Source organism: Trifolium pratense, linkage group LG4, assembly GCF_020283565.1.
Source record: "Trifolium pratense cultivar HEN17-A07 linkage group LG4, ARS_RC_1.1, whole genome shotgun sequence".
Taxonomy (NCBI): domain Eukaryota; kingdom Viridiplantae; phylum Streptophyta; class Magnoliopsida; order Fabales; family Fabaceae; genus Trifolium; species Trifolium pratense.
In genome coordinates, this window is record NC_060062.1 from 34,040,624 (window position 1) to 34,064,611 (window position 23,988).

At 34.1% G+C, this 23,988-nt stretch overlaps 2 protein-coding genes across 2 annotated transcripts; one reads left to right on the top strand and one right to left on the bottom strand.

Annotated features, from left to right (window-relative positions):
- LOC123923611 (DDB1- and CUL4-associated factor 13-like) lies at positions 1-5,847 on the top strand. The gene is made up of 16 exons (XM_045976308.1): positions 1-249; positions 374-463; positions 557-668; positions 2,738-2,765; positions 3,195-3,293; positions 3,395-3,461; positions 3,549-3,583; positions 3,665-3,739; positions 3,836-3,931; positions 4,011-4,074; positions 4,212-4,265; positions 4,373-4,458; positions 4,542-4,602; positions 4,691-4,755; positions 4,900-5,005; positions 5,337-5,847. Exons 1-16 carry the CDS (start codon positions 184-186, stop codon positions 5,586-5,588), a joined length of 1,356 nt encoding a protein of 451 aa, XP_045832264.1. The 5' UTR covers positions 1-183; the 3' UTR covers positions 5,589-5,847.
- Positions 5,848-15,738: 9,891 nt separating this feature from the next.
- LOC123923299 (protein NETWORKED 4A-like) lies at positions 15,739-19,731 on the bottom strand. The gene is made up of 4 exons (XM_045975986.1): positions 19,369-19,731; positions 18,531-18,566; positions 18,334-18,445; positions 15,739-17,718 (listed from the first exon to the last, which is right to left on the bottom strand). Exons 2-4 carry the CDS (start codon positions 18,543-18,545, stop codon positions 16,001-16,003), a joined length of 1,845 nt encoding a protein of 614 aa, XP_045831942.1. The 5' UTR covers positions 18,546-18,566; positions 19,369-19,731; the 3' UTR covers positions 15,739-16,000.
- Positions 19,732-23,988: the final 4,257 nt, after the last annotated feature.

Sequence of the window (23,988 nt, forward strand, 5' to 3'; positions counted from 1 at the left end):
GGGGTTCGCAAAGAGCAATTGTCATTTTCGTTGGCCTAACTAAAACCCTTACAGCCGCTGTCCCTTTGCCCTTGTATCAGAAACAAGTCCGACTGAACTCAACCTTGCCGGAAAACCTTTCGGTGAAAGTAGCCGCCGCCGCCAAAAGCCGTCATCCAGGTTTCTCTTTACCTTGAACCGGCAATGAAACTCAAAGTTATATCACGCTCTGCAGATGAGTTCACTCGAGAACGAAGCCAAGACCTTCAGGTACTAATTGATTCAATCAACACAACACAACACGACCCTTTATCGTTAAACTTGTTCATTCTTATTAATTCATGTAAATTTATCATCTTTTTGTTATTCTAACATTACCCTTTTGTTTATTTAGCGTGTGTTTCATAATTATGACCCTAAACTTCGTCCTCAAGAGAAGGCAGTGGAGTATACTCGTGCTCTCAATGCAGTGAAGCTCGACAAAGTAATTTATTTTTTATTTTTTTATTTCTTCTGTGTTTTTTTCTTGTGAGTTTCATTTTTTTAATGTTTTTTTTTATTGTTTTTGTGAATTTAGATTTTTGCAAGACCTTTTGTAGCAGCAATGGATGGACATATAGATGCTATTTCGTGTATGGCGAAAAACCCTAGTCAGTTGAAAGAGATATTCTCTGGTTCAATGGATGGAGGTACTTCAAGTTCAATATTACTACTTACTTTGGAGTCATGCTGGGATAGACATCTTAGTGTATGTTTGGTATCACGGGGTCAGTATGTCAGAATCACGGTAATCTACCGTGATTGTGACATACGCACCGTGATCCCTAACATAAGCTTAATTAAGTGCTTATAGCATAGATTTTTATCATATAAGTACTTATGTATAAGCTATATGTTGATTTCATAAGCTATCTTATGGAAATAAGGTGAAAACAGCTTATGTTATGAACATGTCATAAGTTGTTTATAAGCTCCACAAAACAGTCATACAAGTGTTTATGTTAATAGATAAGCTCAAATAAGTCAATCCAAATAGTCCCTTAATCATGTTGTTTCAATTTCATGCTTAACTAATAGCTTAATTGTATTGTTGGTTTTTGTTACTGGAGTGGAAAAGTTTGGTAGAGAATAATAGCTGGTAATTTGTCTTGTGATATGATGGATTTTCATTCTTTTGGATTGATTCAAAAGGATATTTGGAAATAAATTAGAAATTAGAATGGTTATTGTAATGGTAATGAGTTGAGAAAGTCCAGAAGAGTAATGGTGGGTTGATTTAGTAGAAAGTGTGGTCCGTGTTTTAATGGAGATTTTTCAACACCCCTACTAGGACTCCTCTGCTAGGCTATTTGTAGTTGGCCTTTGTTCATGGACAAAGTTTTTGTCGAGACAATACATTGGCCACAATTTAACTCAGTCAAGAAACTTCTTGCCAGTTTTACATCTTTGAAGAAATGCTTTTCCAATACTTAAAACTTACATTGGTATACTTTTTTAATGAAAATTTTATCAGTTTCATAAATTTTGATATACGAGATAGTTACATCTAGGAGAACTAGGATATATATTTTAGTTGGGATAACACTAGGAATCCAAAAGTCTTTTGTCAGAGTGAGCATGCAACATTACATTATTATCAATTTGACGTATAAAACCATCAACCTTTGTAATGGGAATGGAAAAGTTTAGTAGAAAAGAAGTGGTAATTTGTCTTGCGATGTGATGATTTTTTTATTTTTTCGGATTGATTTTAAAGGATATTTAGAAATAATTAGAAATTAGAATGGTTATAGTAATGGTAATGGGTTGAGAAAGTTTGGGAGAGTGATAGGTTGATGCAGTACTAGAAACTAGAAAGTTTGGTCTGGTACCATAACGTAGAAGACCCATGTTTTAATGGCGGGTTTTCAACACATCTAGTAGGACTGTAGGATTCCTCTGATAGTGTATTTGTAGCTGGCCTTTGGTCATGAACACAGCTTTTCTAGGGACAAAACATCGGCCACAATATTTTCAAACATCCTTATTAGTGGGGCATGAATGAAAGCTTATATTTTCATGGTTTAACTACACATTTGGTCCCTTACGTTTATTTTAGGTTTCAATTTGGTCCCTTACGTTTAAAAAGTATCAATTTGGTCCCTTACGTTTATTTTAAGTTTCAAGTTAGTCCTTTCCGTTAGTTTTGTCATTAACACCGTTTGAATAGTACACGTGTCCAAGTGCCACGTGTCAGTCCATGTATGCAAATTGACTGCCACATGTGACAAAATTGACGGAAAGGACCAACTTGAAACCTAAAATAAACGTAAGGGACCAAATTGATACTTTTTAAACGTAAGGGACCAAATTGAAACCTAAAATAAACGTAAGGGACCAAATGTATAGTTAAGCCTATTTTCATTATGCTTATTCCGGCATAACCTTTGTTATTATGAAAGTGAACCGTTGTTTAAACTAGGACGGTCTCTTTGCATAGTTCATCATACATAATAATCAAAACAACCATAAAATGTTTAGAGGTTAAAATCACGGGATTTCTGTATCTTATGGGGTTACTCCTCCTTTACATGCCTGCCATCTGGCTGTATAATTTTGGTCCTTTTTTCAACTTTTTTTATTTCACTTTTCCCCGTATATACTAATGATTACTCCTGTTCCTTAATGCTCAATCCATTTTAAACCATTATATTCACACTACTCCATATGAGTTGAAAACCTTTAACATTTGGCTTTATCGTGTTTATTGTGTTTGCAGATATTCGTCTTTGGGATATAGCTGCTAGGTAAAATATGCTTCTTTCAATTTTTAAGTGTTTCTGTTTCTATCAGGAATTTAGAATAAGTGCATGATGTATGATATGATCTTTGGCATTGAACAACATTTGTATGAATTATAGACATGCATGTGTTTGTATCGGTTAATAATTGGGCTTTTGGAGCTACCATTTTTTTCCTTCCCTTTCCTCTTAGAATTGGTGGACAATCACCGATGATATGTAAAGCTAAAAGAAGTTCAAAGTTTCTCTTTTAGATATGAACTAACCTTAGTCTGATGTATCAAATATGAAAGTTTCTAAATATTTCACGGGATTAGGATATATTGGCTTTCTGAAGAATGATTACAAAAAAATTCTTAGTTCTTATCTGTTAAAATCATTTAATTCGTATCTGTTATTATGTATCTAATGTTGTCATTTTGTTTGGGACAAAAGACGGACCATTTGTCAGTTCCCTGGTCACCGAGGTGCCGTGCGAGGCTTGACAGTATCTACTGATGGACGCATTCTTGTTTCATGTGGAACTGATTCCACGTAAGTATCAACCTTTTTCGGTTTTTCACTATTATATTAAACTCACATGTTTATTCATCCGTGTAACTCTTCTGACATGAACTGGAATTTTGTGTGTTCAGTGTCAGACTTTGGAATGTTCCCGTTTCTTCTTTTGTGGACCCATATAGCTCAATTAAGCAAACTGAGGTGGAATTTTGTGCTGGAAGATTATTATTATTTTTTTTAATTCTCTTTTGGATATACTAACTTTTTTTTTATAACTTTTTTCCCTAGCCGACAAGTGTTTATGTTTGGAAGAATGCATTCTGGTAAGTTATGCTTATTCCATATGGTGGAACTTCATGTTTTACTATATTTTTATGCTAACAGAAATTGCCTTTATTTTTTAGTGCTGCTGATCACCAGTGGGATGGCGAGCATTTTGCCACAGGTGGCGCGCAAGTAGATATATGGAATCATAACAGGTCTTGATATCAGTTTCCGATTAGTTTTCATATTTTACTATCAGAGACTACTTTGTAGACTCTTAATTTTATGTTGGTATTACTTCCCTTCTGCAGGTCTCAGCCGGTAAATAGTTTTGTATGGGGATCAGATACGGTGATTTCTGTCCGCTTTAATCCGGGAGAACCAAATCTTTTGGCAAGCTCAGCTAGGTACACTCCGATGCTGATGTCAATGATAATAAACATTCATTTACATGTGTTAACCTGTTTTTTTTTTGTTCTTTTTCAGTGACAGGAGCATAAATCTGTATGATTTGCGCATGGATTCCCCTGTTAGGAAAATGATAATGCAGGTAATGATCTCTTATCAATTATCATTAGTTTTAATTACGGCACAGATTTAGATTTTGGTATGTCTTGTTATCAATTTCCTTATTATTTTTCCAACTGCATAATTCATGACTATACTAACTTCTATCCACTGTGACAGACCAAAACCAATTCTATAGCTTGGAATCCGATGGAACCCATAAATTTTACAGTTGTAAGTTTATCTGAAGTTATTATTGTTTACTGTTTTTGTAGTTATATTTCAAACTCAAAATGTTAGTGATATTTAAATTCTTATGGATAAATTTCTTTGGCATGCAGGCAAATGAAGATGGTTACTGCTATAGTTATGATTCTAGGAAATTGGGCGAAGCCAAATGTGTTCATCAAGATCATGTTTCTGCTGTGTAATAATGGATTTTTCTTTACTGTATTTGATTTGGCAATTCAGCAATCCGTCGTACTAACATTTTCATGCTTCATTCTACAGGTTGGATATTGACTACTCACCAACAGGCCGTGAATTTGTTACCGGATCTTATGATAGATCAGTTAGTTCTCTTAGACTTCATTATAATCTTGTCATTTGTTCTTACTGAATTAGAGTCATATCTAATAACAATTTCTCTTTTGTTGTAGGTGAGAATCTTCCCTTATAATGGTGGTCACATGCGAGAGATTTACCATACTAAAAGAATGCAAAGGTTCGCTCAATTTACACATTCTGTTGTGTTTAATCCGCCTGCTTGTCTTTTCAAATGATGCAAACCATGGCACGTTTGTGCCAAGTTTATGGAAATATTCTTATCATGCTTTACAGCGGGTTAATCTTTACCTTTGGTACACAGGGTATTCTGTGTCAAGTTCAGCGGTGATGGAAGTTATGTGATTTCGGGAAGTGATGATACTAACCTCAGGCTTTGGAAAGCCAATGCATCAGAACAACTTGGAGTAGTAAGTTTATATCATTGTCGATTATTCATTCTCTTTTCTGCGCGCTCGCACACGATCACCCACACACACATACATATGAAATAAATCGTTAATTTATTAGCTGTGGTTCGTGTTATACTAAGACTGAAATTATATTACTCCCTTCAGTCCTTTTATAAGAAATAGTCAATTTTTTAGGTTCATTGCATGACTAATGTATTTGGTCTATAACATAAACCAAATACATTAATAATTGAGTGAACCTGAAAAGTCAAAGGTTTCTTATAAAAAGGACCGGGGGAAGAATAACCCTTCATTCCCTGAGAATAACTTGTTTATGATGACGCGACAGATTCTCCCAAGGGAAAAGAAGAAACACCAATATCACGAGGCTATAAAGAAACGCTACAAACACCTTCCTGAAATTAACCGTATTGCAAGGCATAAACACTTACCAAGATCGATATTCAAAGCTGCTAAGCTTATGCATATTATGGCCGATTCTAGGAAAAGAAAGCAAGAGAGAAAGAAAGCTCACAGTGCCCCAGGAAGTGTTACAACAACGCCATTACGTAAAAGAAGAATTCTCAAAGAAGTTGAGTGAGATTTTTCTGAGCCAATGCATGCTGAAAAAATGCTATATATATATTGTTGTTGTTCTTGATGCCATTTTTGGATGTTGATTTCTTGGTTAATTTGTATTTCATCATTCTTACAATTTTGAAGAACCAGAATGCACTTGCTAGCTGCAAACTCAATCCCATAGCCTGTAACAGTGGAAGAAATTAGGACAAAAAGTGATTTAGAAAACATGCTTCCTCTGAAAACAAAAAATTAAAGGGTAACAAAAATATTTGTTGTAACTTTATTTATTTTCTTTTTTTTTCTTCTTAAAATAGTAAAGAGGTAAAAAATTGTGTTTGACCCAACTTCTCCTTATTTGTTACTTCTTTACTTTATTTCTCTAATTCTTTTAACGAGAAATAGGGTCAAATACAATTTTCTACTTCTCTATTTCTTTTAAGGAGAAGTAGAAAAGTAGAAAATAAGTAAGGTCAAATGCGGCCTTAATCTAATGATGAGAAGATAAAATAAACTTGTCCGTAGTCTACGTCGACGTTACCTTTTATTTTATTTTTTTTACAAAAATGTTTGCACTTTACATTTATGAACTAATTTTACATTTTATTTAATCATTCCTTCCAAAATCATCACAAAGAATTTCATCTCACTATGTAAGATTTTCTGACATTTGCTCTCAATTTGTTATGTAATTTCTTTCCTCCACCTCTATTTCACACATATATGACTGAGGGATTATTTTGAATAACCAATCAAAAAATATTGATTGGTGATTTATCACGTATTCATATTTTATTTGATTTTTATTTTTTTGTTGGAAACGACACACATAATGTTTTGCCACAAATTTGTTGAATTTCATATTCAATCATAGCAACATTACTGTTTCTGGCATGAATAGTTGTATTTTTTTTTTAATAAACTTTCCTTATTTTATTTTTGTCAAACTTTCCTTATTTGAGATTTTTTTTTGAAGCAATTGCTACTGTGTTTTTATCTCATAGCCATTAGATTAAGGGCCCGTTTGGATTAGCTTATTTTTGAGTTTATGCAAACAGGTTATGTAATATAAATTATGTTTTATGTTATTTTATAAGTTCACACTAGTGAAAATTATATTTTTATAAGTTATTTTATCATAAACTACATTGACAAACTTATAATAATACATAAAAATTGTATAGCTGTTTGCATAAGCTTAAAAATAAGGTAATCCAAACGGGGCTTAAATATAATGGTTAGAATTTATTGTTGAGATAGATTGAAATAAAAAATGATTGAGAGGATCCAATTTCCAAAAAAAAAAAAATATGATTGATTAGTTATATATTATATGAGCCGTGATAAAAAACTCCGCACCAATTTCATAATTCAATGCACAATTTCATAATTCAATATTGGAAAGAATTGATTTTAAAAAATATATATGAAAAATCAGGGTTTGCACTTTACACTATAAATAAGAAGTTGGCAAATACCATAGCCCCATAATAATATTCTCTTTGGTTCATCTTTGTGTTGATTCATCATTCATAACATCATGGCTGATGGTGATTTTGATCCAACTATATTGATACTCTTCGCCGCCATTTTCTTGTTTTTGATATTTTTTAGTTCATATTTTTATTATGTAATTGCTGTACTACTTGTTGGGATAGTAATCTTTATCTTATTTTTTCTTAAGTAGGTTTAGTATACACAATAGTTATTATGGACATAATTGAAGATTTTAACTATTTGTCCATAGTAAGAATTGTTCCTAGCCCTAGTCCGTAGCAGTTTATCTATTTCTTTTGGCTTATATATTTGATATTTCAATTATGTATTGCTATGATGATTTGATGAATAAAATTTAGTGACACTTTTTGTTATTATTCGATTTATTTTGGTTTCTTTTTTTTTTTTTTTTTTTTTTGTGAAAGATTTATTTCGGTTTCTATTTTGCATTCTTTTAAGAGTAATAAATACTTATTACTAAACATTGAACAACAAAAACCACCAACCACCCATGATTTCTGTCAAACAACCGGTTATATACTTTTTTTATGAAAAAAAAAAAGAAAGAAGAAACTGATCCAAATAACTATGTCGATGGTTCTCGTTAAAAAATCCTTCGTGATATATAGCAGTTCTGTTCTTTTAGCACTTGGTTGATAATTATCGGTTAGTGCCATACGAATACTAACGTGTATGTTGTTTTTTCCGCTTATATTGATATTAATAATAATCGAACTTGTAAAAGTTTATCTTTTTGTCAACAAATTTAAGTTTAAGTTTAATTGATTGTCAAGGAAAGAAAAAAAAGTAAAATTATTACACAAAATTTTAATTATTCAAAAAAAATTATTGTGGTGAGAGTATCCTGAGCAATGGAAGTTTTGGTGTAGGTGTTGGACAATTGTAATCTTAGTAATTATAGTGAATAAATTTTTAGTTATAACGGAACCCTAATTGACGGATGAACCAGTATAAATCTATTATTAATATTTTTTTTTTCTATATTTTTTATACTAATCTTTCTTACAAACCGTATCCCCTTTATTTTTCTCACCTTCAATTAGTGCATAGACAAATTTAATATTTTTTAATTGTTTTTGTGTTGACCCTCCGGTAGAGATAGTCTTTCGAATGATAATTATAAGAGTGTTCACAAAAAGATGGAAGCTTTACTTTTTTCTGGGGAAACAGTCATTTTAGTCCTTGAATGTGCAACTCGCCATTCTGGTCCCCGACTAAAGAAAAAATACAAAATAGTCCCCGACTCTACAATCTGTTAGTCACTTTAGTCCCTGACGTTAAAAATGACCGTTAACTTTACAAAAAAGCTGATGTGGCATTTTTGGGGACACGTGGCATGTTGACTAGACATTAGTTGGACAAGTGGTATGATGATATGGCGAGGGACGAAAATGACAATACGAGGGACCAAAATGACAATTAATTTTTTTTTTTTTCTTTTCATTTCTTCATCTTCTTCCTCTCACTCCTTGTTCATACAATCATCAATAAAATCCAGAATTTTAAACCCAAATTTTTTAAAATATCATCAATAAAAAATTTGTAAAATTTTAACCAAATTTTCAAACAAAATCGCTAAAACCTCAAATGAAAATATTTTTAATACAATTTGGTTGTTCCAATTTTTCCAGAAGTTATGGTAAATAGCAATCGATTGATGGTTGTGATTTAGGAGAAGATGAAAGTGCATAAACAATTGGGCATATTGTCGTTTTGGTCCCTCGTATTGTCGTTTTGGTCCCTCGCCATATCATTAGGTCACATGTCCAACTAATGCCTAGTCAACGTGTCATGTGTCCCCAAGAAAATGTCACATCAGCCTTTTTTTGTAAGGTTAACGGTCATTTTAAACGTCAGGGACTAAAGTGACTAATGGATTGTAGAGTCGGGGACTATTTTGTATTTTTTCTTCAATCAGGGACCAGAATGACAGCGAGTTGTACATTCAGGGACTAAAATGACTATTTCCCCTTTTTTTCCACATTGTACTAGAAATATAAGGGATATTGATGTCTTTTCAAGCTTGCCTTATATCCATCACCAGCTTCAATAACTTTTATCAATTTAGCTAAGTAGCATAGCATCATAAGAAATCTGAATCTTATGTATCCATAAAGACCATAAGATGCAAATTACACCATGAAAACATGGCAGAATTCATGACCTTTGACTCATATAGTCATATACATGAAAACATCAAAGCATATGATAAGAAAGACATCAAATACAAAGAACTAAACATAGCAAAAAATATACAAACTCACATTTCAGATTTATACTAATTATGCAGCCAAAATTGGAGCCCTCTTATGTCTTATAAAATGCTGCTTAATTATATGATAGTTATTACTATAGTGCTAAAGTGAGAAACATAGTTACCGAATTGCCTCGCACTTTTCTTCCGCTACTTCTAAGATCGCCGTTTTTTGCCTCTCGGCCTGTTCCTCGAGTTTCTTAGTTGTTGTTTTCATCTCATCTATTTGTCTATGTGCTTCTTTAATTCCAAAAATCAGTTGGACATGTTCCATATGTAATTCGTTCAAATGGAGGTCGAGACTTTCAATCCTACCGTCTCTCGAGCTCACACCTTCCTTGAATGAGCCTATTTTACGTTTAGATTATCTCTCTAATTTTAAGGTGTCAAGGCTTACATTGATTTCTTTTATGTTGTTCTCTCTCTGCTTGATTCCTGCTTGTAGCAACTCGATTGCATTTTTCAATTCCGCCTCAATCTCTATCTTTTCGGATCGAATGTTTCTGATCTCCTCTTCAATGTCTGATAAACTAGGCATTCTCAGTTCTCGTTAACGGTGGGTATGTCAGAATCATAGTGACTCACTGTGATTTTTCAAAAGTTATACTTTGTAACTTCCGCAAAATTACGGTGGATCATCGTGATTCTCAGCATTGTACTTGTCTAATGCAAGGTTGCAAAGGGGAGTGAGACGAAGGCGAGAATCATCGTTTATGCGACAGGGAGTTGTACTGCCAGCGTTTCCTAATGGTGCTAATATTGGAAATTCGACAGGAACATTGATCCCCTGTGTCCATAATAATAATCATCGATTGAAAGAAACTGAAAACAAAGAAAGAAACAAGAAAATGAAATGGTGTGTAAGAAATTAGGGCTGAATGAATAATTTCTGAGATATATTAACATTGAGAGGTACATAGAATATATACACAGTTTCTATGCTAATTAAGGAAGGAACTGAATAAAGGAGATCTCATCTAATCATAATAATTTGTACACTAATAGAAGGGATATTATTTATTTCCTAAATAAACATATTTCTCTAATTATTGCAAGATTTTCCACACTCCCCCTCAAGCTGGTGAATAGGTGTTATCCATTCCCAGCTTGGATATAATCCTTTCAAAATTGTGGCTGTTTAGTCCCTTAGTTAGAACATCTGCAAGTTGATTTTGAGAAGACACAAATGGTGTGCATATTAAGCCACTGTCAAGCTTTTCTTTGATGAAGTGTCTATCTACTTCAATATGTTTGGTTCTATCATGCTGCACTGGATTATGTGCTATGCTAATTGCAGATTTATTATCACAATAAAGCTTCATTGGTTCCTCCCACTTTATCTTCAAGTCCTCAAGGATGATTTTCAGCCAAAGGAGTTCACATATACCTTGTGCCATGGCTCGAAATTCTGCTTCAGCACTAGACCTTGCTACCACACTTTGTTTCTTACTCTTCCAAGTCACAAGGTTTCCTCCAAGGAAGGTACAATACCCTGTGGTTGACCTTCTATCCACAATTGACCCTGCATAGTCAGCATCTGTATAGGCTTCAAGACTAACATTCCCATTTCGTTTGAATATAATTCCTCTCCCTAGGGTTCCTTTAAGATACTGTACAACTCTACGTGCAGCTTGTAAATGATTTTCCTTTAGGTTGTGCATAAATTGGCTGACTAAACTCACTGCATAGGCAATATCTGGCCTAGTGTGAGATAAGTATATAAGTCTGTCCACAAGTCTTTGATACATCTCCTTGTCTACTGCAACAGCTTCTTCTGCAATCCCAAGTTTTAGGTTCGAATCCAATGGAGTGCTTGCAGGTTTGCAAGCTGATTTCCCAGTTTCTTTAAGTAGATCTGTTATATACTTCTGTTGAGATATAAAGATCCATTTCTTTGAGTGAGCTACCTCAATTCCCAAAAAATATTTCAGCCTCCCCAAAGTCTTGATTTCAAATTCATTGGCCAAGCATTGACCCAACATTTTCTGCTCCTCAACATCATTTCCAGTTAGTATGATGTCATCCACATATACCAATAACACAGTTACTCCCCCTGACTCTGAGTGTTTGATAAACAATGTATGATCTCCTTGACTTTGTTTATATCCCAGACTTGTCATAACTTTCGTAAATCTGCCAAACCATGCTCGTGGGGACTGTTTCAGCCCATACAAGGCCTTTTTCAATTTACACACTGTGTTGGCAGCACCTTTTCCACCATATCCTGGAGGCAACTCCATATAAATTTCTTCTTCAAGTTCCCCATGTAAAAAGGCATTTTTTACATCAAATTGCTGCAAATCCCAGCCATAATTAGCAGCAAGGGATAATATCACTCTTACTGTGTTCATTTTTGCAACAGGAGCAAAGGTTTCCAAGTAATCAACTCCATAAGTTTGTGTGAAACCCTTGGCTACCAACCTTGCTTTATATCTCTCAATCGAACCATCAGCCTTGTATTTGATTGTATATACCCACTTACACCCAACTGGTTTCTTCCCTGTTGGTAAAGTCACCAACTCCCAAGTATTATTCTTCGCTAAAGCTTCCATCTCTAAATCCATGGCAAGCTTCCATTTTCTATCAGATAAAGCCTCAGATAGGGTAGTAGGTGTTGAAGTGGTGTTTAAATTTGTAAGGAAGGCTCTATGGGCAGGTGAGCAATTTTTAAAGGATAGGTAATTTGAGAGAGGGTAAAGAGGGTGCTTAGTACATTCTCTGGGTTTTTTTCTAATGGCAATTGGAAGGTCATCGTTTTTAGTTGTTGCAGGTTCATTTGGTAAGTCAAAAACTGAAGGGTACTTAGAAATTGTTAACTCATTTGGTAAATCAGAAGCTGAAGGGGTATTAGAAATCGTTACCTCATTAGGATCTTGATTATGGGTGGACTCTTGAACCTGCGTAGTGTCTGGAACAGCCTTAAGTTTTCTAGAATAAACCAGATTTTTTTCATATCTGACATCCTCAATTTCAGGTCTGGATTGTTTGGAATGGTTGGTTTCACTTTCAGAGTCCACACGCTCGGGTTGAGTAGCCTGCTCAAATTGGCTAGCAGGTTCGAATGTTAAATCTGAAAAAAGGTTTTCCTCATCTTCCCTCAAGTTCTCCCCCTGAAGATGAGGTTTACTAAAATAGCTCTCATGTTCATTGAAGGTAACATCCCTAGACACGAAGAATTTTTTGGATGGAGGGTGATAACACTTATATCCTTTTTGTATAGAAGAGTACCCTACAAAGACACACTTTAAGGCTCTAGGGTCAAGTTTTCCCCTATCTGTACTATGAATATGAACATATGAAACACACCCAAATATTCTTGGTTTGAGATTATTTGTTGTAGACAGACACGGGTAGAAGGAGGATAAGGCATCCATAAGACTCTTTGATTCTAGAACTCTAGTGGGTAGCCTATTAATCAGGTGAGTTGCAGTGAGGACAGCTTCTCCCCAAAAGGACTTTGGGACATTATTTTGAAATAAAAGGGCTCGGGTCTGATTGAGAAGGTGCCCATTTTTCCTTTCCGCCACTTCATTTTGTTGTGGTGTTTTAACACAAGAAGACTCGTGGATAATGCCCTCTTTTTGACAAAAAGAATTAAGTACATTATTGAAATAGTCTTTGGCATTATCTGATCTAAGTCTCTTGATGTTAGCGCCAAATTGATTTTTTATCATGGAGTGAAAATTTAAAAAAATGGAGCTGACCTCAGATTTATGTTTAAGCAAAAACACCCATGTGACACGGGTGCAATCATCTATGAAAGTTACAAACCACTTAGCACCAGACACATTTGGAACATTAGAGGGACCCCACACATCAGTATGAACAAGATAAAAAGGAAAAGTACTTATTTTATTGCTCATTGGAAATGATACACGCTTGTGTTTAGCAAGCTCACACACCTCACAATGAAGACTCTCAACATCTAACTTAGAGAAAAAAGAAGGAAATAACATTTTTATTATTTGGAAGGAAGGATGTCCTAAACGACAATGATAAAGGAGAATTTTTTCCTTGTTTTTCCTAATAGCTAATTTTGGAATATGGAGAACATTTTTTAGGGTCATTGAATGATTAATTTGTACATCCCCTTGGCCAGCAACAGTTATAAGAGTGCCGTCAGCAGTGGCAATTTTCTTGTTGCTTGGACACGGAGAATAGGTACAAAAATGGCGAGGTAAAGGTGTCATGTGGTCAGTGGCTCCGGAGTCTAATATCCAACAGTGGTTAAAGGATGCATCTGAGACATTTAATCCAAAAGAAATTGGAAGCTTATCATAATTAAGAGATAAAAGTTTACCTGAATATGCCAAGGAGCTGGAACCTGATGGTTTCTCTAGTTTACTCAAAAAATTCTTCATTTTCTCAATTTCCTCCTGGTTAAAGTACACAGTTTCAGCAGATTTATTCCCTTCAGCAGCCATGTGGGTATATCCTCCTTTTCTTTGGAAGCTCCCTTTGTGTCCCCATGCTTTATCTCTATTTTGTGGTTTTCCATGCAACTTCCAGCAATTTTCCCTAATATGACGAGGCTTGTGACAATAGGTACACCGAGTATCATCACCTTTCCTCTCAATATTTGTTGATTCTCCCTTTCTTCGGTCAACACTCATTGTTGTATCCTCTCCTTTGTTAAGATCAGCCATCATAGCTGAATTCTCAATTATTGAAGTGTCTAACATCAGACTCCTTCTGCTTTCTTCGCTTCTCACAATGGCTATCACTTCATTAAAGCTTGGAACTTCCTGTTTTCCCAATATTTGAATTCTAACTTGGTCAAATTCAGAGTTCAAACCAACCAGAAAGTCATACACCCTGTCTTGCTCAATGAACTTCTTCAGAATTGCTGAATCTGCAGAGCACCGAGTCTTTATGACCCTATAATGATCAAGTTCCATCCATAGTGCCTTTAGCTGATTGGCATAATCAGTGACAGTTTTGTTTCCTTGCTTTGCTGCCAAAGTTTTCACCTTTACTTCATACACTTGAGCAGCATCTTTGGCTTTGGAATAACTTTCCTCCATAGCATCCCAAATCTCCTTTGTTGTACTTAGAAACATGCACGTGTCACTGATGTCCGGATCCATGGAGTTCCACAGCCATGCCATGATCCTTGAATCTTCCTCATCCCATTTGGTAAAGTTGGGATCATTCTCCTTTGGTGCAGCATCCATTATATGCTTCACTTTTCCCTTTCCTTTCAAGATTGTTTTAATGAGTTGAGACCATTTGAGATAATTTTTCTCATTCAGCCTATAAGCAGAATGAATATTCTGCAATTCTCCAGGATTTTGAGAAGGGACATCTCCTGTCTCAGATTTGGTCTTCTCCTCAGGGGTTCCAGATCCAGACATTGTAGAATAAAAGAAGGGAAAAATTGATGGTTTGAAATCCAATTCCACCAATAGAAACTGCAGTAGCAGTTTAAGAAACTATGTGCTAAAAAATGCACAGAAATTCGCAACAGCAATGAAGGCTGGCGTTTTTAGGGTTTCAGCATGCAGCGGACAGAGGCACCCAGAACGGATGCTCTGGTACCATGTAAGAAATTAGGGCTGAATGAATAATTTCTGAGATATATTAACATTGAGAGGTACATAGAATATATACACAGTTTCTATGCTAATTAAGGAAGGAACTGAATAAAGGAGATCTCATCTAATCATAATAATTTGTACACTAATAGAAGGGATATTATTTATTTCCTAAATAAACATATTTCTCTAATTATTGCAAGATTTTCCACATGGTGCATAGACAAAATTAATATGTTATCTTTCTCTCGTAACATACTTTTTAGTTTTATAAATATATAACATTAATTAGTTTTATTGAAAAAGATAAAATTAATTTCGAACCAAAAGTATAATTGACAAATTGTACCCTTAAAATACCAAAATTACTTGAAAATAATAAAAGTTTATTTTTTTTCCTTATAATTTAGAACATAAAATAGTGATTTTTTTTGCTTATAAATTAGGACGTTGGGAGTAGTACTAGTATGTATGTAAAGCCTCTCCTAAAAAAAGATGGAGGCTTTATTTTTTTCCACATTGTACTAGTAGAAATATACATCAACAGAATTATTATATTATGAGACTATAAACAAATCCAAAACATCATTGAAACAACATTCACACACAAGAGGATTATTTTTCCATTATAAGAAAAAGCCAAAATGCAAACTGAACATGAAAAATTTTGTGCAACCATTCACATCAACCTAAGTGTTTTTTTTTTTTTTTTTTTCTCAGAAAAAGCAAAAAATTTAAAAGATGCGAGACAAGGGGCAGTGGAGTACCCCACTTTACAATAAAGTAAACATAATGCAAGGGATACGACCTTACTTGAACAGAAAGTCCTTGATTTCTAAAGAGATCAGAACATAATACAAGGGATATTGATGTCTTTTCAAGCTTGCCTTATATCCATAACCAGCTTCTAACTTTGATCAATTCAGCTAAGTAGCATACCATTATAAGAAATCTGAATCTTATGTATCCATAAAGACCATAAGATACAAATTAAACCATGAAAACATGGTTAACAGTTATTACTTCTCAGAATTCATGACCTTTTGACTCATATAGATGAAAGACATATCAATACAAAGAACTAAACATGGCAACAATATACAAACTCACATTTCAGATTTATGCTAATTATGCAGCCAAAATTGGAGCCCTCTTATGCCCTATAAAATGCTGCTTAAGCATATGATAGTTATTTCTATAGTGTTCAAGTGAGAAACATAGTTGCCGAATTGCCTCACGCTTTTCTTCCGCTGCTTCTGAGATCTCCATTTTTTGCCTCTCGACCTGTTCCTCGAGTTCCTTAGCTGTTGTTTTCATCTCTTCTATTTGTCTATGTGCTTCTTCCATTCCAGTAATCAGTTGGACATGTTCCATATGTAATTCGTTCAAATGGCGGTCGAGACTTTCAACCCTACTGTCTCTCGAGTTTACATCTACCTTGAGTGAACCTATTTCTACATTGAGATTATCTCTCTCTAATTTCAAGGTGTCAAAGCTTACATTGAGTTCTTTTATGTTGTTCTCTCTCTGCTCAATTTCTGCTTTTAGCAACTCGATTCTATTTTTCAATTCTGCCTCAATCTCTATCTTTTCAGATTGAATATTTCTGATCTCCTCTTCAAAAGATCGACCACGACATTCCCATTCTCTGATCAGCTCTTTTAAATGTGTCTGTTCCTCCAACAACTTCGACATTTCAGACTTCAAATTAGCTTTCTCAGGGAAGATTTTCTGCTCAGCATCCGATACAGCTGTTTTCAAGTCCCTGATTTCATGATCCCTGTCCGATAAACTAGTCTTTAACCTAGCAAGTCTTTCTTGGAGTTTGGTGCTCTCTCTTTTCTCGCTGTTGAATTTGGTTTTCCAAGTAGAAATGTCCTTTCGAGCTGAGTCAAGTTGATCCTGCAGCTGCTGAATTCTTTCCGAGGATTTATTTACCTCGATTTTCAGTGAAGCAACTTGCGTTTCGGAAGCCTTGAGATTTTCTTTGGTGATTCGAAGCTCCTCCGTGAGTGACGCAGTTTCACTACTTGGCTCAAACAATTCCTTATATGCACCATCAATGTTTTCTTCAACCTCAACTTCCTTGAGTTCCACGGCTTCATCTTTAGTTGATGATAATTCAACACCGGCATTGATATTTTCTGAATCCAAGTATCTGAAGTTTTTGAGTTCAGTCTTTAGTTTAGTGATTTCTTCTTCTGAAAGTCTTAACTTTACGTTAGCAGTCATCAGTTCTTGTTCATATGCATTAATTTTGACATAGACATCATCGGCATTCTCAATTCTTGTTCCGCTGGATGAAACCTCGGAATGTTCTCCTTCTTGTGTCCATAGCTTTTCTTTTACCTCACGGAGTTCATTTTCCAACTCAGTTATTCTTCTGTTCATCCCTGGATCACTACCATTCCGCGAGAAAGCTGAATAATTATTGACCGATGAATCATCAGATTCCTCATCAGAATCTGTCATGGTCGAGGTCTCATCTCCGTCTTTTTGGTTTATATCAGACACATTTCCACCAGATCCAAGAAAGAAATCAAACCCAGCAGCTCGGTTAGTAGATTTACGTTGGGCCACATTTAGAGAGGGCAAATTCGAGGACGGTTCAGAGCCCGTGTCTGAAAAACCTGAGCCTTGAGATTGGATATCAGATTGTACATTCTTCCGCAATTCTCCAGTCACATGATCATAACGTTCGGCCAATGATCGGTAACCACGGTAGAACTCCTCAACCAAAGCAACCAATTCTGGCCGCTTCTTGTAATACATTTCAGCTTTTCTGGCGAATGAATCTGCATCCTCTTCGATCAGCTTCAACATTCGTTTTATATTCCGGTCCATCTCTGATGTTAAACATAATTTTGTCATAATGGTATGGTTTACATGATTAACATTCTACTTACGAATAAAACAATCAATAAATAGGCTTATCTAAAACGAGAAAATAATCATTTAAACCAGAATTATGAGACGGTTGTTACCAGTTAGAAACATACTGATTGAAGAATTATCATTTAAATCACGAATTCCCCCTATCCTTCCAAATATTAATCTTTTCTGAAAAAAAATCACCATATTTAATTTCTAGTTTTTCCTCGGAATTCATGAAACACTAGAACCTAACAAAAGTTATGAAGGTAGCAGCATATAACTATCAAAAGGAGAACTTTGCGGGGCTCTGGGCATTATATTTGATATCCTACCTAGTTGATAGTCATTTTTTATAGTTCGATATTTAGGGTCTTAACCCCTTCGGTTCTCAAGGGAAGGGGCTCTGGAATTCAGCTGTGAGGTAAGTAAAGTTTGGCAAATGATTGTTCTAGCCAAGATTTAAATTAGGATCCTCCGGAACGATTTTTCATTAACTTGAGCTCGTTAACCACTTGAGTTCACTCACTTGGTTTGTCAATTACTTAAAATTAACACAAGAGCATATCATTTGTTATTGGTAGGTTTACCTTCAAGATTTTCAAAAAGCCATTTAGAATTCTTAGGACTAATATGACTATCCCACCACCAAGAATGTGACTTCCTTGATTCCAACCTCTTCATTTGCTTGCTAGAATTAACCTAATTATAACAAAATAATCAACCATTATCATATGCAAATCAATTCAATATCATAATCAACACATGCAAGTTCCATAACACTTACCCCAGATGCAGCCATTTTCCAGAGCAACTACTAACCCTGATATTATTATATTATAAACCCAAATCAGGAAACATATACAAAATGATTAATCAACTTTAAGATGCATTTAAAAACCTACATACAATTAAAAAATAAATATGATATTAATGTGGACCCCACTTAAATGGGCCTGTATTCCACCGACTCAGGCCCAGAAACAAAAACCAGCGAAATTGGAACAAAAGAAACGACAAGAAATGCATGAGTTTCGCGCGGAGAGTTTTAAAAATAAAAAATAAATTAAATTCACAAAGTAATTTTTTACCATTTTTAATTTTGTATTATTATTATTATTATTATTATTATTATTATTATTTTCAGAAACAACTAGATACAGCTATATGCACGCGTCGTAGCGCGTAATCACCGCTGCAAAACGTGGTTGTTGACTGGTTGGTTAGTTAAACAAATTTTATTTTATTTCCAAATTTTAAAATTGAAATTAAAATAATTTACGTGATGAAAAAAACAAAAATTGTAACTGTTTATGACTATGTAGTTGACAAACAAAATTGTTGTAATATTTATAATTTATTGATTGAATTTGTCGAAAAATACAAAACTTGTGTTTTCTTAGGACAATTGATAAAGATAAGAACACTATGCCAAGGGAAAGGGATTTCATTTCATTTCATAAAATAAAACAAAATTAATTATTAATGAAACATATATGTCATCAGACAAGTACAAAAACAACCGAATTTTGTAAAAATAAATAAATAATCGGAAGAGAAAATAATTTGTGGAAATTATAGAAAAAATTGAAGTGAATTTGAGATAAATGAAAGAGTTTAGTTACCTGAAAAAAGGAGGTGTTTGGATGAAGTAGAAGAAGCAATGGATCTGAGAGAGAGAGAGAGAGAGAGAGAGAGAGAGGGAGCGTATAAGAAAGAAAGTGTTAAATAAATAAAAATACGAAGGTGATGGATGGAGGGTGTAGTTGTATTGTAGAGTGGGGACAGAAAGGAAAAAGAAAGAAGGAAGGAAGGAAGGAAGGAAAGTCTACTGTTTCCTTCTATTTAATGTCCCCATTAACATCCCATTACTTCTTTCCCTTCCATGTTTCTCTCTCACTCTCTCTTTAGTTCTTTAGTCAATTACCTCTTTATTGAAAAACTAATAATTCTTCTTCTCCAAATAAATATCACCAATTCTGAGAATTAGTTCGGTTGATTGAGAAATCGTATTATATTTTATTTAGTTTTAATTATAAGATCATTTTTATTTTTTAAGTCGATTGAAATGTTAATGTATCTAAATTATAATATAGTTTAAATACATTAATTTTTTAATGTATTTAAAAAGTAAAAGTAATCTTATAATTAAGATCGGACGAAGTATATATAAAGATTGGTCATTGAATTTCGGATACTTCACTTATTCAATTCAAAATGTGAAATTATAGCTATTTGGATATTTGACAAACAAAACAAAAATCACAAATTTGCAGTGTTTTACTTATATATTTCATTTTAATTATATTTTCTAATGATAAATGATAACTATGTGAGCATAGCTTAGTTGATAGTGACACCGCATTATGTATATATAGATTAATGTTCAAGCTCTGAATCTGTCATTTATTCAATTTAAAGGGTGGATTTATAACAACTAATCTACTTAACAAAAAAAATACTACATATGATTTTTTTTATATAAGAGACAACTAGATCAATAAAAATCGATGTATTTGAACAAAATTGATGTAACTCGACTGACTATATTACAACCGGATACATCAATTTTTATTGATCTAGTTGTTTCTTATAATAAAAATCGGAGGGATATAAGATGTTATGGATGGACATGTGCAAAAGTCAAACTATGAGAATTATTTTGATAAAATTGGATTAATTAGATTCTCACATTTTCACGCATCGGTAGTTTTCATCAAGATCAAATTGTTCAGATTAAACTTAGGGTATGTTAAATAATAGTGTCCTTGTGACACTTTTTAAGCATACTAAAAAAGAAAATTAATGATAAAGTTAAAGTAAGAAATATGACTTTTTATATTTTTAAGGTATTAAAAGCATAAGTTTCAAAATATTTTTTTTTTATTAGTATGCTTAACTAGTGCGCTAAAAACACTGTTTAACATTTTCCAAATTTTTATATTATTCAATGCAAATTTTCTATATTTAGATACAGACGATCACTAATATCTTGAATACGTCATTCAAGTGATGGTGATATACTTCTTCAAAAAAAGTGATGGTGATACATAATCCACTTTTGAGACACATATTAACCAAAGAAAAGTTGATCAAGTTGATACGAATTGAGCTCGTATTTTATATCCATTTCGACTTTAGAACATGTTGTCGATGTGAGAACCTCGTAGGTGAATAATCAATATGAATATATGTTATCGAGTTGTGTTTTAGGTAATTCAATCTCACTTCATATTAGGTAATCAGATCAAAGGACACATACACAACACAATAGAAGATTTGTGCTCTTGACACAACAAATCCATTCCTTTCCATCTCTCTTGGCGTGGACTGTCAAATTGATTTCAAAGTACGATCCTCTGCATTCCTTGTTGGTTATCACGAAGATAGTTACAACCGCTCCCTTTATTTAAGCATGAAGGCTTTTTCCATTTCACCTTATTCTCACACTAACTTGAGCGTCAGAGAGCTAATCTACAAATACATTCACCTAACTGCTTCAAACTGGCCTCACCATCAAAGTCAACCACCTTTGTTCAGATCAGAGCAACTATAGCTTCATGAAATTGTAGCGGTTGAATATTTATCCTATGAAATTTACAAACAAACAAGGGTAATAATAAGACTTGGAACTTGTTAAAAAAAAATACTAAGACTTGGAAGTCTGTGGAACTACCAAGGGTAATTGAAAGCAAGTCGGTCAATTGTCATGAAAAGTATTTTTCAAGTTGATAAAAGCAACAAATGTGGTAGGTGGAGAAATTGATATCACCAATAATTTGTTGTCAGTGAAGAACTATTGTGTGTGCCTTAAAATTTGATTGAATTTGTCTAAAATGCGAGCCATATGTGGAGCAGGACACAAAGAGTTTTTTGGGCACGGAGTAAAGGTTGAAGTTTATTTTGAAAGTGTGAGGCACATGAGTCCAGTCACAAGGTGCTTGAGGCAGAACCAAGTCATGCTCCACAAGTTTATCTGGGCACTAGCTGCTCCAGGTCATGCGCAAGGTGTTTGCAATGGATATGACATGCAGTTTCTAACATTTTTTAGGCTAATCTCGAGAGATCAACTTGAGAGAATTCTTAGGAATAAAAGGATGGGATTGAGTGCATTTTGAGTGAGATTCTAGGGTTGGAAAACACATTCTAAACATCATAGATAGTGATTATCGTTGAGGATTGAAAAAGGAAATGAGAGAAATTAAGAATTTTCTTGGTGAGAAGTTGAGGATAACTTCTTGGTCATTTTTGTAGCTCTCTTGAAAATGAAAAGAGTAGAAAAAGGGTTTGATCTTGTTGAGTTGATCTAAAGCTATTTTTTTATAACTCTTTTACATCTCTTGTAAAACTCATTTACAGTGGATTGAAGAGTTCCTCTCTACTAACGTATAGTTAACAATTTTGTTGTTTTGGTACATTTGATCTCTTTATCTTGTTATTTACATTATGTTATTTTGCTATACATATAATTAAATTTGTTCTTTTTTTTTTGTCAATTAGTTTACTTGCTAGAATTTTATACTTTTATAGTGAATAAGGAAGAATATTAGTGTTCGAATTTCAGTCCTACATATTACAAGCAACAAGAGGATGATTTAATTCCCTATACTTAGTTAATGGGGCTTGATAATCTATAGTTTTGCTGCAATGTAAGTAAAGTCTGCCGTTAAAAAAAAAATTAGCTAAGAAATGTTCACACAAAGAATCGAACATGAGTTCTTCTGAAGAATTCGTTCTAAGATAAATTCATTAGCACTTGAGCCCAATATCTTAGTTATTTTGCCTTCACATTTCTGATATTTATATATTGATATTGTTTTTTGGACATATATTGAATATTATTTATTCCCTTTTAGTTCTAAAAGGAAATCTCAATCATTGTACCAAAAAAAAATCTCAATCATCATATAAAAGGAGATACTATACAAATTTCAAAATTGCCCCTCCTTGCACTTTATCTTCTTTTGCCACATTATTATATTTAAGGGTAATTTTGTCTTTTCATACTAAATTCTAATATACCAACTGTAACGACCCAAATTTATTATTCACTATGTAAGTGTTTATTTATTTGGTGACGTGGCTTTTAAGTAAGATAGTAACTTTAAGTTATTTATCGAGAGTTTTAGTTAACGCGCGAGTCAGTGAGAGTTAACGCGAGTTGGGCCAAGCTATTGGGCTTGAGGCCCATTGGGCCTTGTGAGCTAGGGGGCGCTATTTAGCCCTTGTAGTGAGAGAAAGTCTCACTTTTTGTTGTTCTTGGAGAAGTAGAGAGAAGGGAGAGCAAGAGGAGAGCTAGGGCAAGGCTTGAAGGAGATATTCGAAGAGCAATCGTCGAGCTTTCGTCGGATCTAAGGTAAGAGAGTAGATTTCATATTCGTGGGTGACTCGAGGAAGGGGAGAATGTCGATTTCTCCTCACCCGAACTTCCTCCACCCCATTTTCATTTTAGTGTGAATGGATTTTCTTAATGGAAATCGATTCTAAGGTTCATAACATGTTTAACATGCTTTTATCATGATGTATGAATGAATTTATTGGATAAAAACGGGATTTATAGAGGATTAAACTCAAGAACATTGTGTTTTTGAGTGTTTTGAGTAAAAGTGTTAAATCTCTACTTTTTCATAGTAAAAATAGTAGATCGGTGAAATGAACTGTCTTTTTATGTTTATATACATGTTATATGCGTGAAAGCAAACTTATTTGGGATTTGGAACATCAAAAATGGGATTTTTGGGTGGATTTATGCTCAAACCTGAAAACAGAGCACCTGTGGCTGGCATACTGGCTGGGCCAGCCTTGCAGCGAGGTCTGGCTTTCTCTGGCTGAAGCCAGGAAGCCACGGGTTCCTGCTAGCTTTCTCTGGCTTTCTCTGGCTGAAGCCAGGAAGCCACGGGTTCCTGCTAGCTTTCTCTGGCTTTCTTTCGCTCAGCCACCATGACAGACTAGAACTTATTTTTGCTGATGTTTCTAAGTGCAATTAAAGGTTTGTAACATGTGATTAGAGTATTCTAACATACAATTAGGTGTTTATAACCATGATTAATTGTATTGTGATGATGTGTCGATGAATTGTTGATTATATGTGTGGAATATAATTGTTATTGATTATGTTGATGATGTGTTGATATATATGTAGTTAATGTTGTTGATGTTGTTGACGTAATTGTTGAGGGATATCGAATTATGTTATTCGATAAAGACGGATATTAGGATCTTGTTATTCTAATAAAGACGGATAT

Excerpts from the sequence above, each read along its gene's own strand:
- LOC123923611 (XM_045976308.1), top strand. The coding sequence starts at position 184 with ATGAAACTCAAAGTTATATCACGCTCTGCAGATGAGTTCACTCGAGAA. Across the intron at positions 3,294-3,394 it reads TCATGTGGAACTGATTCCAC|TGTCAGACTTTGGAATGTTC; the intron begins GTAAGTATCAAC and ends TTGTGTGTTCAG. Across the intron at positions 3,462-3,548 it reads GCTCAATTAAGCAAACTGAG|CCGACAAGTGTTTATGTTTG; the intron begins GTGGAATTTTGT and ends TTTTTTCCCTAG.
- LOC123923299 (XM_045975986.1), bottom strand. Across the intron at positions 17,719-18,333 it reads GCTTTTTGAAAATCTTGAAG|AGATGGACCGGAATATAAAA; the intron begins GTAAACCTACCA and ends GTTTAACATCAG.